The sequence below is a fragment of the Molothrus ater genome, chromosome 6 (genome assembly GCF_012460135.2).
Source record: "Molothrus ater isolate BHLD 08-10-18 breed brown headed cowbird chromosome 6, BPBGC_Mater_1.1, whole genome shotgun sequence".
Classification (NCBI taxonomy): Eukaryota; Metazoa; Chordata; class Aves; order Passeriformes; family Icteridae; genus Molothrus; species Molothrus ater.
The window spans coordinates 39,392,677-39,409,424 of record NC_050483.2 but is presented as its reverse complement, the minus strand read 5'-3'; the positions used below and the strand labels follow the sequence as shown (position 1 = coordinate 39,409,424).

Here is a 16,748-nt window from a genome sequence, read left to right as displayed (position 1 = left end):
TGATGATCCCAGGGAAGCACAGGAGCTATCCTGTGAAATGCAGCCCTTTTGCCACCTTGATGTGCTTTTAAGACCAACCCTATTGCTCTTCACACCAACAAACAAGCTGCCTGTGCAAAATCTGGAGGCAAAGCCAGCTTGAGCTAACATATATCAGCTAAATGTCCCAAAGTTTTGCTTGGGCATAATCAACTACTCAGCACCTGGGCAGGCTCTGCTGCACTGCACTGCCCACCTTCAACAGCCCTCCCAGGGACGCAAATGAGATGCCTTAGTGGCAGGGCAGAGGGGAGCCCTAAATTACAGGTAAGCTAAAGGCTGGTCCCTATGTGCTTTGCAGCCCCCCAGCTTCTGCTTTTCAGACACCTTTTAATTTTCATCTTTTCTGGGGTCAGTATTTATAAGCACCTGTCTGTGAAAGAGTTCAGGTGACACCTGAGCTAAAGCTCACTGTCCAGGTGCAAAGGGGCATTCACCACCCAGTGCCTGGCACTGTGATGTGGAGCAGCAGAGCCTGCCTCAAACTCACCTCCCAGCACCAGCCCAGTGTGATAGCAGCACGACATTTACCAATCAAGTGCTACAGTTTCCCCCCATTTAAACTGTGCTCAGCCACAAATGACATCAATAATGAACAAGCACTCACCATTTAGGTGCTGCCAGCTGGCAGTGATCCAACATGGCCTGCTGCCATCAAGGCACAGGGAGGGAAATGAGTATTATTCTCCCCACTATGCCCCACCCAGGCATCCAGCTAAGGGCAAGGAAAATATTACACCTAGATCTCTTCATCAGGGCTTCTAAAAATTGTCTCGCAAAGGGTTGTGGACACCAGTACCCAGAAGAGGTTCATCCTGCAACTGGCCGGGTGTGAAGCATGCAGCATTCCCAGTTCAGGGAGAGTTGGATGATGTGAAGCAGAAGCCATTCCTTCACTCTGTAGAGCACACCACAAAGGCTCCCCCAGACTCTCCTGATGCCCACCTGCCCCCAGCAGCACCTGACCACCACCCCTTGTGCTGTGCCATGCTGATGGATGCCCCAGCCCTGCTGTCAGGCACAGGCTGCCCCAGGCTCATGGCCATCCAAATAGGGCCCATGTTAGCACCAGCCACTATCAGAAAACCCACCCTTCCTGCTGCTTCCCTTGGCTCAGGCATGGCAGAGAACACTCTGGGGGGGGGCTTCCATCCATTTTCACAGCTGCTGCCACAACCACCACTGCTGCTGAAAGCAGCTATCTCCAACCTCCAGCAGTTTGGAGACATAGGTAATCTTTCTGCAGTAATTACCAGCTCACTCCCTTAGAGGAGTTCATGGATGAGTCCTCCCTGGCAGCTAATTACTTCAATTACTTCCTGACACAGAGCCCAGGGCTCTCTGCAGCAGCACACAGCACTGCTTGGCAGCTCCCTGCTCCTTATGTGCCTCGCTTCCCAAAACAGCAAGTACCACAGAACCCCTCCTCTGGGACCATAGAGGACATGCTGGACTGGATGGGCAGTGGTGAGATCCCACCATCACCAAGGACAAGGAGCTAAAAGGTTTCTTAGACATGCCCCAGGTCCTGGTTCAACACAGCTGCCCCACCACAGGACAAGCCTGAGCACCCCTTTCTCCTGCCAGGCTGCTGCAGAAGAAAGCTCAGCAGAACTTTCTAGCACAGGGCCCCTCTGCCTGGAAGGCTCACAAGGAGTGAAGCCAGACTACATCAGGAACAGGAACAGGCTGCAGCCAGTGACAGGTTTCAGACACCTTAAGGAAAAACAAGTTATTTGTGAGCAGTTTTGGGAGGAGGTAGGGCAGAGCAGGGGGATGGATCTGGGAGACACACCACGTGTGTTATGGCATCTCCCCTTAACATGGTCACCAAAGCTCCGAATGCCCTGTCAAAGGCCTGAGAGTAAGACAAGAGTCAGTCCTGCTGACCCAGCCTCAGGAGCTGACCTTGTAAATGCAGAGCTTGGGAAGCTCTTCCCACAGATCTGTAGGTTGCTCTGAGTTCTGACAGCTTCCTGGGAAGCAAGACCAGGTACTGCAGTTGTCACCACAGCAGTGGTTACAGCCAATGGTACCAGCCAGCCCTAGACATCCTACAGCTTAGTCCTGCACAGCCATGCTGACAGACAGCACAGGAGAACTCACACACTAAGGGGATGAGGGTTTTTGGAGTCAAGCAGAGACCTCCTCAGCCCTACTGATGCTCACAGGGCAGAGGTACAAGCAGGTGGTTTCAGCCTCCCAGTACACCACCACCACTTCAGAGCAGGACCACCAACATCTCAGACATTGTCCATGCATCCCTGCTGTCACACAGGGCTGGGCACATTGGTTTATCTCCAGCCTTGCATCTGATCTGGAAAGCAAGCCTTAGGCTCTTGCCAGGGAAAGCACAGCTCCAGCCAGGCCTCCAGAGAGGCGACATCAAGCAGCAGACACTCCCCACCAGGAACCAGAAAAGGACCTTCTGAGGAGCAGGGATTGAGGTGTGCACAGTCTCTCCCTGCCCATTCAACAATTCTAGAAAGCAGAGGGAGGGGGAAAAAAAGCCTTGCCCAGAAATCATGCAGTGAGAGTGAGAAACCACACAGGACTAGGAGCGGAAGAGTCTTTATTGCTTTGGTTTCCTACAAGTGAGAAATACGCATCCATGTTGCTTGCAGCACAGCACAGGGGATGCAGGGACACTGGGCACACAAGTTGCAGTCTCTCCACATTCTCCTAGACTTCAGGGAAGAGAGACCCTAGAAAAGTAGGGTAGCTGCCAGCTGAGAGAATAAAGGTTTGTGTGAAATGTTATTGCTACAAGACCTGAAAGGTCAGGGACAGCTTCTGCAGAGCCTGCAGAAGACACTGACTCCTAGCTTAGCATTCCCAGCATACAGATTACAGTGAGGACACAAACAAGTCCCCTCATCTACCAGTCTCTGCTCCATCTAGGAAAGATCAGGGCAGCCAGAGGCAGGTATTAAAAACAAGAGCTTCACTCATCCCAAGTGAAGCTTTTATTCTCCTTAGCTGGGAAAAGCGCAAAGATGCTTCTTACATAAAGCTGAGCACTCCCCAAACCTCTCCTCACCTACAGCTGAGCCAGTACTACTCTGCTCACTGATGAGATGCTAGGCACCTCCATGCTCATCCTGAACATCCACATTACTCATTCAAGCAACCACCTGGGGCAGAGAGACTTTCACATCCTCCATCTCATGAGGCCCAGCAGCATCCCATGACACTGGCACAGTATTACCTCCCTTGCTCATCCTCTGAGCACCAAGAAAGGAAAATTACCTGGCCCCTCTCCCTTGGGATACTCAATGCCTTTTCCTTCCACTCCTCCAGCCTCTGGTAATAGGCACTATAAGGATGCTCCCATACCTGATTGAACCAAACAAAAAAGAAAGCCAGAGACTAGGAACAAAACAAAACCAAACCAGAACAAAAATTAGCGAGGCCCCAACCTGGGCACTGCACCAGAGAGCCAAAGGGCACACAAGCAGAGGAGCTGTGGCCAGCTCAGGCATCCACCAATGTCAGCCCATCGTGCAGGGCGCGCTTCCACATGTAATAGGTGGAGCGGGCTGTGAGTGGGAAGCGGGCACTGAACTCCTTGTAGGTTGGGAAGGTCTTCGATTCAAAGCGCTGCTGCAGGAACAGCTTGGCCTGTGCCTTGAACTGGGCAGTGGCAATGACATCCATCACAAACATCCGGCTGCTGGCTCTCTCCGACACGGCATAGCCCGAAATGCTGGTGTTGCACGGCACGGCAGGCACTGGCTTATCTATGTGCTTGGTGGCTACTTCCACATGGCACTGAGGTTTGAGGCCTGGCTCTGCTCTTGGAGGTGCCAGGGAAGACACACGGTTCAATGGCAGGCTGGAGCTGCTCCAGGGCAGGCGACGCTGCCAAATGGTTTGGCCATTGCCCTTCCAAAACCAATAGGCTGTGGAGGAGAGAGATGGATAGCGCAGGCGGTACTTGCAGAATGGCAGCTGCCATTGCTGGACCTGCCTCCTGGCCACGTCTCGCAGCTGCTTTCTCCAGCACAGAGAAGGATGGAGCTGCAGCAGACTCCTTGATGTTGGCCGGTCTCCATTCCGTCTCTTCCTAACAGGCACACTGTTCGGCTTCAACTGCAGGAATGGCTTTCCTATAGCTAGAGTTTTCTGGTTATCCAAGGGTGCCTGGGGGTGTTTGAAGTTGGGGTTTTCCTTGATTGCTTTTCTTCGCCAGTTATAGTAAGTGGACCTGGAGATGCCTGGGAAGCTGCGTTTGAAGCATCTGTAAGGCACCAGAGTGTTCATGGAAATGCATTTCTCCAGGTAGGATTTGGCTCCTTGCATAAAGATTCCTGCTTGAATGGGATCTGGGGAAGTACTTGAGGATTTTAAGCTCCCCTGTGGATTTCTTGGCTCATTCACATCAGCCTTTTTTGGGACAACGCTGTGAAGTTCCTGCAACCTGTGGGCCTCAGACAGAGCAGAGGTATCACCATTGACCATGCTCTGCATCTCATGCTTCCACGCATAGTACGTGGATCGGGAGATTTCTGGAAACATTTGTCGGAAGTGCTGGAGAGGGATTACATTGCCCTCCTGAAAGCAGGACTGGAGGAAGTGTTTAGCGGCAAACCTGGCAGCCGCTTTCTGCCGGTGCTCCCGAGACTGGCGCTTCCAGCGGTAGAAGGTGCTCTTGGTAATGCTGTAGCGGTCACGCAGGTTGGAGTAGGTCAGCTGGGGGTCACTGTTCAGCAGCTCAAGGGTCTTCATGGGCTGGACAGGAGGCTCTGGTGAAGGTATTGTGGGTTCCAGCTCCTCCAGGCCAACCACAGCCACAAAATACTGCGCTTTGAAGACCTGCCGGGAGAGCTGCTGCCCCGACCACATGATGTGTAGCGTGGAGGTTCGTGGGCCACACTTCCTGGGCCGGATCAGCCGGTTAAAATAGGGTCGGATCTTCAAGTTGCTCATGGGATAGATGGAGTAGATGTTACACTGCAGTACTGAGGCAAGAGCATAGACATGCCACATATTGGCAAAGGTGCCAGGAAAACAGGTAGCTTTGATATCAGCATCAAAGATGGCTTCCAGGATAGCCATGGGGAGGCTGGTCATCTCCGGGGTCTCCTCAGTGCAGAGGGAGTAGCGGGCAGCCTGCAGCATGACTTTGGAATCAATCATGCCATTCAAGTAGTATTGTTTGTGCAGCAGCATCTCCACCACAGTTCGCACCTGCAGCTCCAGGCTGAGGCTGGGATTGCCCCAGAGCAGCACACTAGCAGCCTCAAAGAGGCGGTTTCCCTCACCCTTGCAAACGAGAGGCAGCATGTTACTTGGGGCATCCTCAGGATAGAGGCTCCTGGCTACCCGGTCAACCTCCAGCTCCTCTTGGAACTGACTTCCACAATAACCAGGCAGGGAGAAGGATGACAAGGTCCTCTCTGCCTCCAGTGCAGCACTGGTGAGGCCCTCCAGACCAAAGCATTCAGTGGCTTCCTGTAGCTCCTGCAGCACAGACTGCACCAGCTGGTGCCTCTGGATCATCCTGAAGGATGGCAAAAATAAAGAAGTCACTGGAGATGAAAACATTGCACACTCCAGACTGGCAGTGACCCCTCCTCCTTTCCCAGCTCCTGCCCAAAGGACAGGATGGGGAAAAAAGGTAGAGGAAAGGCCACCGTGCACATTCCAAGGACAAAGGAGGAAGCCCCAGTCCTCACCAGGCAGACCCAGGAGTGGAACAGCTCAGCTTGCTCACCAGTGACCTCCTGTGGGCAGCACATATGGCACACAGCCTCCACTTGCCTAAGCAAAACTAAGGATTGACTACACCCATGAGGTGGGAAGCCAGGTCACCTCCTACCACTGCATACCTGGTTTTGGCCTGGCATCACCCCTACACCCACCTCTCCCTCTAGTGGTTCCATCATTTCCAGTTTACTACTCCCCTACGAGCACCCAGAGAGAGGTTTCCCTCAAAGGGAAAACATTTGCCATCGCTGCAGGAAAGGACCTGTGACAGAACCACCCTGCATGGGGCCATGGGTGCACCTGGCTCAAGCTCAACAGAAGATGGGGCAAGGAGCTTGCCTTCTCCCTGAGAGCAGGGCACTGCAGCTGCACCCATTGCATGCACCAAAAACTGCCACAGAACCTCGGATGGAAGTGACAGAGCCAAAGCCATGGCTACACTACCTGAGCCGACACTAGATGTCACTTGCTGCTCAGCCGACACGCACCACCAGCTAAGGAGAAGGCACGAAAGGAGGGCTTCTCTTGGATGAGCTACCAGGCAGGAGGCAACCCAAAAGTACAGACAGAGTGCAAGCACTGAGTGGGTACTACAGAGTCTTTATGGAGCACTCCTCCCTGCCTGAGCCGATCCCAGTTCTGTCCTACCTCCCTCTGCATGCCAGAGGGAGGAATAGAATGGAATACATGGAACTCATGGAATACCAAGGGTCAAAGCTTTGTATTTCTACTGGATTCCACATAGGAATCCAAAAGCTTTGTTCAGCTTGTGGAATCCAGTAGTGCCCCCCCCACTCGAGGGGCTTTCATGATAGCTGCACAGCTCTTAGCTCCAGCTTCATCAGTGCAGCCCTCTTCAGCATCCTTTCACAGTCAGACAGCTCAGGCCTCTCCCCAGCCAGCCTACTCTCCCCCTTTTGGGCCAGTTTTCTCCCAGGGACCACAACACCTCACTCAAGAAGCCAAATCTCCACATTCTCCTAATCTTCATTCTTATATAACACCTACTATGTACAGCATCACTTTGCAGCCTGCTCAGTTCACAGCCCAGCCAGAGCTCACCTTCTCTCAACACTTCACAGGTATCACTAAGCACTCACAGCTCTGTGGGTACATGAGGAACAGCAGAAGCAGGAGAAGCAGCAGCTCTACAGTAAAGCAGATGTCCAGCCAGAGCTCTCCCAAATGTCAGCCCTGCTGTAGATATGGTTATTAGTGCTGTGACATCTATGGCCCCTGGCCATGAACAAACCACATGAGGTGCCACAGAATTACACGGGTACATACAAGTTCTTCATCATAAGGAGCCTCCGTGCTGCTGTTGCTGCCCCTTGCCTTTAATCAGATCACAGGTAGTCACCAATTGCATCCCTTCCCCTGCTCCAAACTTCTCCACAATCTCCTGCATGTCAGAGGCCAGAACGTTCTTACAGCTGCTCCCACAGCTGTAGGGCATCAGTTACTAGAGACAAACACAGGAGAATGCACACAGCTATGAAGCAGGGAAGATAAACCTGTCCTAAAATCCTGTTCTGAGAAGGTATGGAATTGTCACTTCAGGTCAGATCTGCATTGTTATTTTCCTAGAAGTCTGTAGAAATTTTGACTAAGACTATGTTGAGTGACATGAGCTTGAGGAGCTGAAACAAAGGCACAACTCAGGACAACTATAGGGCTGAGAGAGTCCAAGTCCTCCCTCTCTGTGGTCTGTCAAATGCTTTAGGAGCCAGCCACCTCCCCTTGCAACAGCCAAGGTCTGCTGAGCACTGTCCCACCAGAAGAGCCAAGAAAGACAAGACAGACGTTTTGTTTTTCACCCAGAAGATGGTGAGGACATAGTTGATATAGACTAGAAAGCATCAGCAACAACCCTGGTATTTCTGTCCTAGTAGGCATTTCCCAGCCCCTTATACACTGAGGAAGAGCTGGAGGCACAGCTTAATGGCCATTAATCCTTTTCTTCAGCAATAAATCCACAGCCTCAATGTCACTGTCAGCTCCTGCTTCCCAGAGCAATTCTAAGGCAAAACCCACAGCTGAATCAGCAGCAGGGAACTCCTGGAGCAGGTGGAGAGAGGCTTGGGTAAATGAGAAGCAGAAGTCAGAAAAGCTGGGGGGCTTGGTTCATGGCCAGATCAAACCCAGCAGCTCTCAGCACAGAGGACCTGATGCAAAGGGAACACCTCTCCCTGCACAGCCCCAGGGAAGCATGCTGAACACGACAGACAAGTGTTCACTAAACCACCTCAGCACCAAGAAGTAACCAAGGGAACTTTTTGCTGCTGATAAAGGTTTTACCTAACCTGGCCACTTTTGCATTGTAACAGATAAGAAACAGCTGCAGGTCATGTTCCCTCACCTAAACTGATGGGCTGGTGGCATCCAGTCGTGCAAGTTCCCCCAGCCAGTCCCAAAAATGCTCCCACCAGCAGGAATCCAGGAGACTTCAGCCCCAACTGCCCAAGACCCCATGTACCCCAGAGAAGCAGGGGTGTTCATGCACCCCAGCCTACCCGGGTAAAGTGGCTCACTGCCCAGCCCCAGCTGCGGCTTCACACCACCCCAGTGGTACAGGCTCTCATTTGAGAGGATTATTTGAACCAGCGGGACCGTAGGGCATGAGCAGAGAAGTGGTAGCCTCCAGCAGCTGTCTAGGCTAGAAATATCACCGGAGGGACTCCAGGGGCAAGCAGCAAAGGCAGCAGGATGCCTGCTCCATCTACCAACATCCACATATCCACCGAAGTTCACAAATGGGGCACCGCTCACCGGGAGAGGGAAAAGCCTCAGACCCACCTTAACCTAGGCCGAAGCGCTGCAGCCAAGTCCGGCTTCGTCCGCCCCTCGGGCGGGGGCACTGAGCGCTCGGTGCGGGCGGCGCCTGAGGGACACCCCCAGCCCCGGCACCCGCGGCTGCTCGCGCCTCTCCCGAAGGCGGCGGGGGCGGCTCCGTGCGGCTGCCCCGCGACGGGGCCGGCCCCGCACCCCAGGGGGGAGCACAGGCGGCCGCTCCCCTCGCCAGGAGACAAAGGGACACACAGCCCCAGGCCGGGGGAGAGGCCGCCGGTGCCCGGGCAGCTGCCGAGCGGAGACCGAGGGCAGAAGGGGACTGGACGGACGCCCGCCCGCCCGGGGATGGTGCCGCCACAGCGGGACAGCCCGCGGCTTTGGAAGGGATGGCGAGGAGCCGAGAAGCCGCGGCCCCGACGGCGCCCAGCACGGCTCGGCACTCACCTGACTCCGCGGGTCAAGTCACGCCCAACCCGCACCCTGTGCCGCCCCGCACCTTTAAGGGCGGCGGCAGGAAGCGGTGCGGAGCCGCGGCCGCCCCGGTGCCAGCCCCGCAGTGACCCTCGGGAGCGGGCGGCCGCGTGCGGCGCCGGGCCGGGCCGAGCCGGGCCGGGCCGCCCCTCCCATCCCCTCCCCGCCGGCCCCCGCCCTCCCCTCCCCCGCCAGGAAGCGGGCCATCCCCGCGGCCCCGGCCCAGATGAAAGCGGAGCGGGCCGGGGGTCACTTCCAAAGCTAAAGTGATAATGGCCATTGTGCCGCCGCCGCCGCACTTAAAGGGCCCGCCGCCTCCGGCCGCCCTGCCCCGCTGCGCCCCGGAGCGCCCGGGCACCCCGCGCCCCAAAGCATCCTCCTGCCCCTCATCCCGCCCGCATGGCTTCAGCCGCATGGCGAGTGGCGGAGCCCATGGGGCCACGGGGTGGGAGTTGGGCGCCTGCCTGCGCCATCGTGTCCCACGGGGAGCAGGCATGTCCCGGGTGAGTGTCAGGCCATGGTCCTTCTGTCCGGCTAGCTAGGACATGCCCTTTTGTCTCCTTCCCAAGTGCGGCCCTTTCACCAGCAAGGCCAGGCTGGTGGAACCCTCGGGCTCCTAAGGCAGGCAAAGCTGCCCGTCAAAACCTTCTAATTTGTCTGTGGGAGGCACCCAAATTACAGAAACCTTTTGCTTGTCCTCAGCTCTGGACAGTCTTATATCTGCCTGCTGATGCCTGGGCCCTCAGTGGAGCTGTCTTTCTCCCCATTATCTCTGCCCTGCTGCCTCGTCAGCCTAATCTCAGGGCCGAGGTCCCCCTCCTTAACTCCTGCTCTCACAATGGCTTCATCCTGTCTCTTGGGCATCACGTGAGGCTATGCAAACAGCCAGCACATCAAGCACCTCGTTCCAGCATCGATCCAGCATTGCTACGTTGTCAACACCACCTCCACCCTATGGCGTCTGCACGTGCCCAGAGCTCTAGAGCTTCATCCAGAACCTGCCTCATCCCAACCTACACCACCCCAAAACAGGAACCCAAGGAGCCCATCTGGTCTTGGGTGTGAGGCTGGGTGCATTTTAATGACAGGGGTCATAGTTTGGTCAAGAGGGAAGAGCTGGCATCTTCGCTAACTATGTCAGTGCTTCATGTCCCCTGTGTGTGTGTAGCTCTGGTTGCAGACAGTATCTAGTCTCCTCTCTCCAGCCTATCCCTGGGGACCAGCCTGAAACCTGCCACAATTGCTCCAAATCCAGTGAGGGGCACAAAGTAACTCCTGATGCCAGAGACTGCAAGGGCTTCCTGCCCCACATGCCTCTGCCCTTGGGGAACCTCACTGTGGCATCATTTCTGCTGCAGCATTTGGCAATGAGAGGGCAGGAGGGCTCACAGAGACACCATGTATAGGATTCCTGTGCAATTCAGGAAGCAACTAAACAGATATTTCAAAGGGTAAATGTGCCCAGCTCCCTCTCCTGCTGCCTTTGCTTACACCGCGGTCCAGGGGCAAGCATTGCTGCACAAATCAAGGCATACCTTCACTGCCCAGAAGCACATATCCCTGAGCATTTTTTCCCACTTCTCTTGTCTCACATTTGATCCCAGGAATGCCGGGAGGGTTTGACAGGAGGAAAGGGCTCCCTGGAAGCTGTGGACTGGCTGATTGAGAGTCCTCCCAGCCTCAGTTAGGAGTCATCATCCCAGGTGACACTGAACCCTGGCCTTCAGGACTCAAAGAGGTCACTCTCACTGGACCTAGAGAAGCTACAGTGCAAGGAAGAGAGACCGAAACCATTCTCTGGTGAGCTTTATCCCCTTCAGATAATCTTTCAAAGCCAGCTTCACTCTCTCTATCAACCTGTCCAGTCCTGGCTCTTTTCCCCTCTGGCAGGCTGGTGTTCATATCCACAGCTGCTGAGCTTCCCTTCTCATCCTTCATCCTTTTAACTTCTTCGGTTGCAAATGCAAAGCAGTGCTCACAGGGCAGTGAGACACTGGTAAATGCCGGAGTCAGCAGGGTCAGTGATTAACATAGGAGCTGGAAAACACACAAAGAGACAGCTTGGGCAGTTCTGTTATGCAGATGACCGCACACACCCGCTTCCAGCTTATAAACAAGTAGTTAGCATTTTTCTGTTCCTTGGAGGAGTTCAGTGGGGGACCAGAGTGCTTCCTGCTTTGGTGCAGGATGCCTCATCATTACAACCATGGAGACCTTTGCAGTTTAGCTATGGCTACCAGAAGCTTTTCTGTCTGTTGGGTTTTAACCTGCCTGCTTGCAGCCCGTTCTCTCCCAGACCAGGCTCAGAGAAAAGGTGCAGAGATGTCCAGCTGTGGGGGTCTCCAGGCACACGTGCTGTAAGGCAGGTTTTACTGCTCCAGGTTTGAGCATAGAGTTTGCTCCCAGGTCATGAGCAACCTCTTTGTTTAGCAGGTAGAATTCTTGTTGGCTTGAACCTCATGAGGATGTCTCAAGGACTTAGTGCTGAGTTCTTGTATAATAAGACAGGTCTTGCTCTGGTTCTGTCACTGGAACGTGACAATCTTGACAGTGTCACACATGGGGACAACATTTAAACACTCAGCTATCTACCCCATTAGGAAAGTTCCCCGGTCCAACCTAGGGGACCTCCAGGAGTGGAGGGAGTCAGAGCACCCTACCTACTGCAGGGCTGTCCATGGGTGGACCAGATGAGACTATTCAGAGAGGATGGGATATAACTGAAACACCTGGGCCGCCAAATGCCATTTGGGGCAGGTCAGACTGTGGATCAGTTGCCAAAACCACTTCTGGAGCTGGAAAAGGTTGACCCATACTACTTTATGACCCATTTATATTCTTATACATGGGCTAAATTGGCGCATCCATCCTCTTAAAGTCATTGCTGGTACCCTGGCTTCTGTTTTTTCCCACCTTTCTCGCTCCAGAGCACTGCAGAATTTGAATCTCTCCAGAATGTCAGGGGAGGTGGGACTGTAGAGGGGCTGATGGAAATGAGAGCATGGGAGCTTCTAGGAGGGTCCAAAGTGTCTACTGTCTTGGCTGCTTTCTCTCCTGTGCCTTACATTGCTCCACAAGGAAAGAGCAATGAGCAGAGCTTGCATCCTGAACTGGCAAGAGAAATCTTAGGGAGAAGGAAGTTCCAAGGGTTCTGGTGCAATATTGCCCAAGAGGGACCTGGAAAACATGAAGTCCACCTCAATTTTTGTAGTAACTTGTTTACTGTGAATGACAGAAGTCCTGTTTTGGCATTCACATTGTCTGGTACTTCTCATTCCCAGGCCTGAAACCACCTTTGAACCCACTGCCTCATGTCTGTGCTGAAGCCCTTAAAGTGATGCTCAGAGAGAGCAATGGTTGGGCTCTGCAGAGAAGTCCTGTGAGGCACCCTCTGGTCTGTGCATGCCTGGGACAGTGCTGGACTGGCAGACAGGTCTGCTTCAATCATACTGAAAAGGAAAGAAACAAACTATAGGAAGTTTTCAGCCAGGAGTAGCAGAGCTGGAGTGATTAAATTATAAATAGGAGATGATGTGGGGAAAAAGTCTATTTAGTGGTGCTGAAGTGAGAACTGGCAGGCAGGGATATTCAAGTGTATCAGCCTCAGCAGGGGACAGCAGTTAACAGGAGTGACTTCAGCTGAGAAAAAAAGGAGCAAGACAGACACAGAAGTATTTGGCCTGAACTTGAAGACAGCTTAAGGCAAGGTCCAGTCAGGAGTTTCATCTCCCAGGGGAAATGGGGAACTTGCCTACACATTAGATCCCACCTTGGACAAGAGACTGGAGGCCCTTAAGTCTCTCTCACACCCTATAGTCCTCTTCCTTTGAAGTGAATCAGAACTCAGGGCCGTTCCCCATCACCCAGCACTCATCAGTGCCACCTCCTTCCCATCCTGCAGAGAACACCAGGGGCTCTCGTTGCTGTTCTCCTCTCTCCAACTTAAAATAACTCTTTGTGGGACATGGGGACATCAGTGCTGTCTTCTGAGAGCCACTCCCTGTCCCTCTCCTAATGGTTACTGCTTCCTAGTTCATCTTCTGGGTCATGTTCAGCACTGACCAGTCTAAAGCAGTAGGACACATGGGAGAGCCAGATCTGCCTGATCCCCACCCTGGAGTACCAGAGCCTTGAGAATAGGTCCCATCTCTAATTTACCTCTGCTCATCTCAGGGCTCTTTTCCCTTCTGCTTCTGTCCAACTGGGCTCCCTTTCTCTTCCCATTCTGTGAGATAGGGGGAAAGTTTGAACTTGGTGTTGGCACTGTGCTCTTGCTCCACGAGGCCTCTGTGAGGCTCCCAGGTGCACAGGAGGACATTAAATGTGAAACAGCAAGTGAAGTACCATAGCACTGAGCAAGGACTAGGAGTCCTGGCCACATCCTGTGGTACTGGCCATAGGTGGGAGAGTGGGGGAGAGCTGGGAACTGAAGGAGATTCAAAGTCAAGATCAAAGCATTTCCCTCTGAAGCCCTAACACTCTCCTTCCCTCCCACTTGCACATAAAAGCACTCTGCCCTCAGCAGGCTCTCCTCTGGGGAGGGTGGGTGGAGGAGGGGTCCCTTCCCCCCCCCCCGCCTTTTTTTTTTCCTGTGTTACTAATAATTCTTCTTATAGGTGAAATGCTGAAAATCCTCGACCTCTCCTCCCCTGTGCCCGCTTCTTACCCAGTTCCAAAGGGCCCAAAGCTGTTTCAATGACTGAGTTCATGGCAGACCTGGCCTGCTTTGGGGGTGTTACCAGCCAATGCCAGCATGGGGGAGACGAAGCAAGCAAAGCCTTTGAAGTGTACAGTAGAAAGACCCTGTTAGAGGCAAAGCACAAGGAAGGAGGATTGAAAAGAAAGCAGAGCAGTTTGGCCCACAGGAGGGGGAAAGGCTAATTAAGACAGAGAGTGTGGAGAAGGAAAAGGCAGAATCATTAAGATATCACAGCAGGAGCCCGTGGTGCGGCTCCATGGAGGTTTAAGCCGTACTGAGCCTGGCCTATGCTGTTTGCTCCCCCTTGGTTTCCCATTCCCACCCTCTGCTTTGGGGTGGCACAGGAGTGTGAGGGACTCTCAGTCAGTTCAGCTTGCTGATCCAGCTGAAAATTATCTGGTTTAGTTCACACCCTAATATAGACAGAGCTGAAACTCAGGATGGGAGTTTTCATTACCCCTTCCTTACTAATGATCTGACAGAGGGCTAAAGCTTGTAGGTGATCCCACACTGCAGAAGCTGCAAGCTCCGGTGAGGACAGGTACCTATGAGGAGAATCGAAATTGGAAACATGGGCAGGAAATGGTGGATTCAGTTTTGGAAAGCCCAGGAGGGGGATAATCTTCTGGCAGTGCTTCATTACGCAACATCACAAAGCCAGCAGCATTAAGGAAGACCTGGGAAAGAGGGAAAGCAAACTACAGATTCAAGGCTGCAGTTTTGTGTTTCTTCCTGTGATGACAGGAGCTGCTGCTTGCTTCAGAGGACACCCAGGACCACTTACCACACAAAGGCAGCGAAAGATGGGTCTGTCAGGCTTCTCCCTGCATCCCAGCTTCAGGCCAGCAGGCAGAGGGGGACCACAGGGAAATGGAAACATGGAGGGGCAGTGGGGAACAATGTGAGCCAGGGGCTAGGAGGCCAGGGATGCAGGAGGATCTGGCTTCCTTCACTGGTCCAGAGCAGGGCAAAAATGCATGGAACAGGCAGGGGAGGATGGGGGATGGGACGTTTCACACCTAGCAAGCAGGAGCCGATGGGGCTGCGGTTAAACACCACAAGGAATTAACTTGCACTGCCTCAAGGAGCCCAGGACCCACCAAGCCAGGCCCAGCTCTCCCTTCGCTGGATTCATGGCATACACTTCGGTGACAGGTTAGCAATGCAGAGGGGGTTTCTCTTGGGTCTGTAGCTAGTCAGGGAGCTGAGATATGGCCCTTCAGTGCAAACAGACCCATAAAACTCTGCTCAAGTTGTGATTCCCCAGTCCTTTCCCAAGCCCTGCCCCCAGGCACACACTGAAATGGCCATGGTGTTTGCTGGGGGAGAAACGTGAGAAGTAGAGCTGGAGTGCTGTAAAAGATGTAAATGTTTCTGTGCTGACAGCAGCTGAGTGTCTAGGGCACAGCCTCGGAGGGGGGATGGAGAGGCACTGAGAAAGCACTTCTCTTTTGTTCTTGATCTTGGCTGCCTTAGGAGAGTTCCCAGGAAAAATCGTGAAGCTGATACGCCGAAGGGAGCTCACAGCGTGTGCTTTATCAGGTGGAGGTCGTGGGGTGCCAGTGACAGAACAAAGGGCTGGGAGAAGGAAGAAGTAGGAGGGCGGGCTTGGGACAGACAGTTGTGGCCATCTCATCTCTGTGTTAGATCCTCTGACTCCCCTGGTGCTGGAAAGCCATTTCATCAGTCGAGGAGGGAAGGGAAGGAATACTCCCTCATCATAAAGTGGACAACAGAGCAAAGGAGTCAGTTCAATCCTGGTAACCACTGACAAGGTGACCCACACAATTGCCACAGCTGCAGTACTGCCCCATGATAGGATGTGACTGCCTAGGAGCAAACGTCACCCAGGTCTGATGCAACAGCTGAGAAAAAAACCCCCATGATTCTTTTAACATAAAAGTTAGTCATCACTGAGGTCAGGTTTTCATAGGGCTGATCTCTGCCCTCTGGAGCTTAACCTTTAGGTATGACTGATAGCATTCAAGAGATTGATTCCAAAAGAGATGAGAGAAGGGAGATGAGGGCAAGGAGAAAGGGCACTGCTTAGAGACAAGGCCATTTGCTGAGGAAACACACTGATGTGTCTTCTTTCACCCCTGAGAACATATACACTCATTTTGTGAAGTGTGAAGTATGAATTATCTGGACCGCTGAGCAGGTAGCAGCAGAGTAAAAGATGGAGATGAGGATGAAGGAAGAGAAGAAGGGCTGGGTGGCAGGGAAATGGCAGAAGAACAAAGCCACAAGACATATGGGAAGAGGCGCCCACAGGATACACGCAAAAGCCCAAAGGCTCTGCAGAAGAAATGGCATCAACTGGATGGTAGGTGAGAGACACATAAGTAAGGAAGGCACGGTAGCTCATAGGATCTCTCTAATCACCAGGTTTGTCTAGAAATGTACTTGTTCTGAAATATTTCATAACTTTTTGGGTTATGAAACCAGATTCCAAACCAAACCTGAAAAAAAAAAATAGTTGGTTTCTGTATTAAAACTGGGGTCACTGAGAAGCCAGAGGGTCCATTCACTGGCAGCTCATTGCTGCTTTCTTGAAGTCCCTCCCTCCGCCGGGGGTTTCGCAGTGCTTCGTTCGCGTTCCTGCAGCAGGCTGGGGAGCACGCACTGCCATTCACCATTGCGCTGGGGATCGCTGCCTAATCCCAGTGTCCCGGCTTGAGAAATCCCCTGCAGTGGCCACTGCCAGTTGTGAGTCCTTAGGAAGCAACCTGAAACTTGACTGCCCACCCCAAAATAAGACGAATACGCAGAATTAGTACTGGTGCTTCTTCCTTGTCTCCCCTCTAACAGGCGGGCAATACCTGTTGCCCACGGCGACTGTCCCTCAGCCCCTGGGATCCGCAGAGGGATCAGTTCGTGCCTGTCCTGCTCCTTCCTCAAGAGAGGCGTTAGTGCCCGGTTCTGCGGCCCTGCGGCTGCGGCTCGGCCCTGCACCCTGCCCGGCACCACGGTCCGGCTCTGTGAGCAGGCGGGGGGCAGGAGGTGAGGGACGCGAGCACACCCACCGCGCCGGGATGGC

General features: G+C 53.5%; 1 protein-coding gene across 1 annotated transcript; it reads right to left on the bottom strand.

The window, feature by feature from the left end:
• Positions 1 to 3,513: 3,513 nt before the first annotated feature.
• Positions 3,514 to 5,541, bottom strand: VRTN (vertebrae development associated). The gene has a single exon (XM_036384898.1). It carries the CDS (start codon positions 5,539 to 5,541, stop codon positions 3,514 to 3,516), a length of 2,028 nt encoding a protein of 675 aa, XP_036240791.1.
• Between the last annotated feature and the right edge of the window lie 11,207 nt (positions 5,542 to 16,748).

Bases quoted from the DNA above. Each gene is read 5' to 3' on its own strand.
- VRTN (XM_036384898.1), bottom strand. From the start codon at position 5,541: ATGATCCAGAGGCACCAGCTGGTGCAGTCTGTGCTGCAGGAGCTACAG.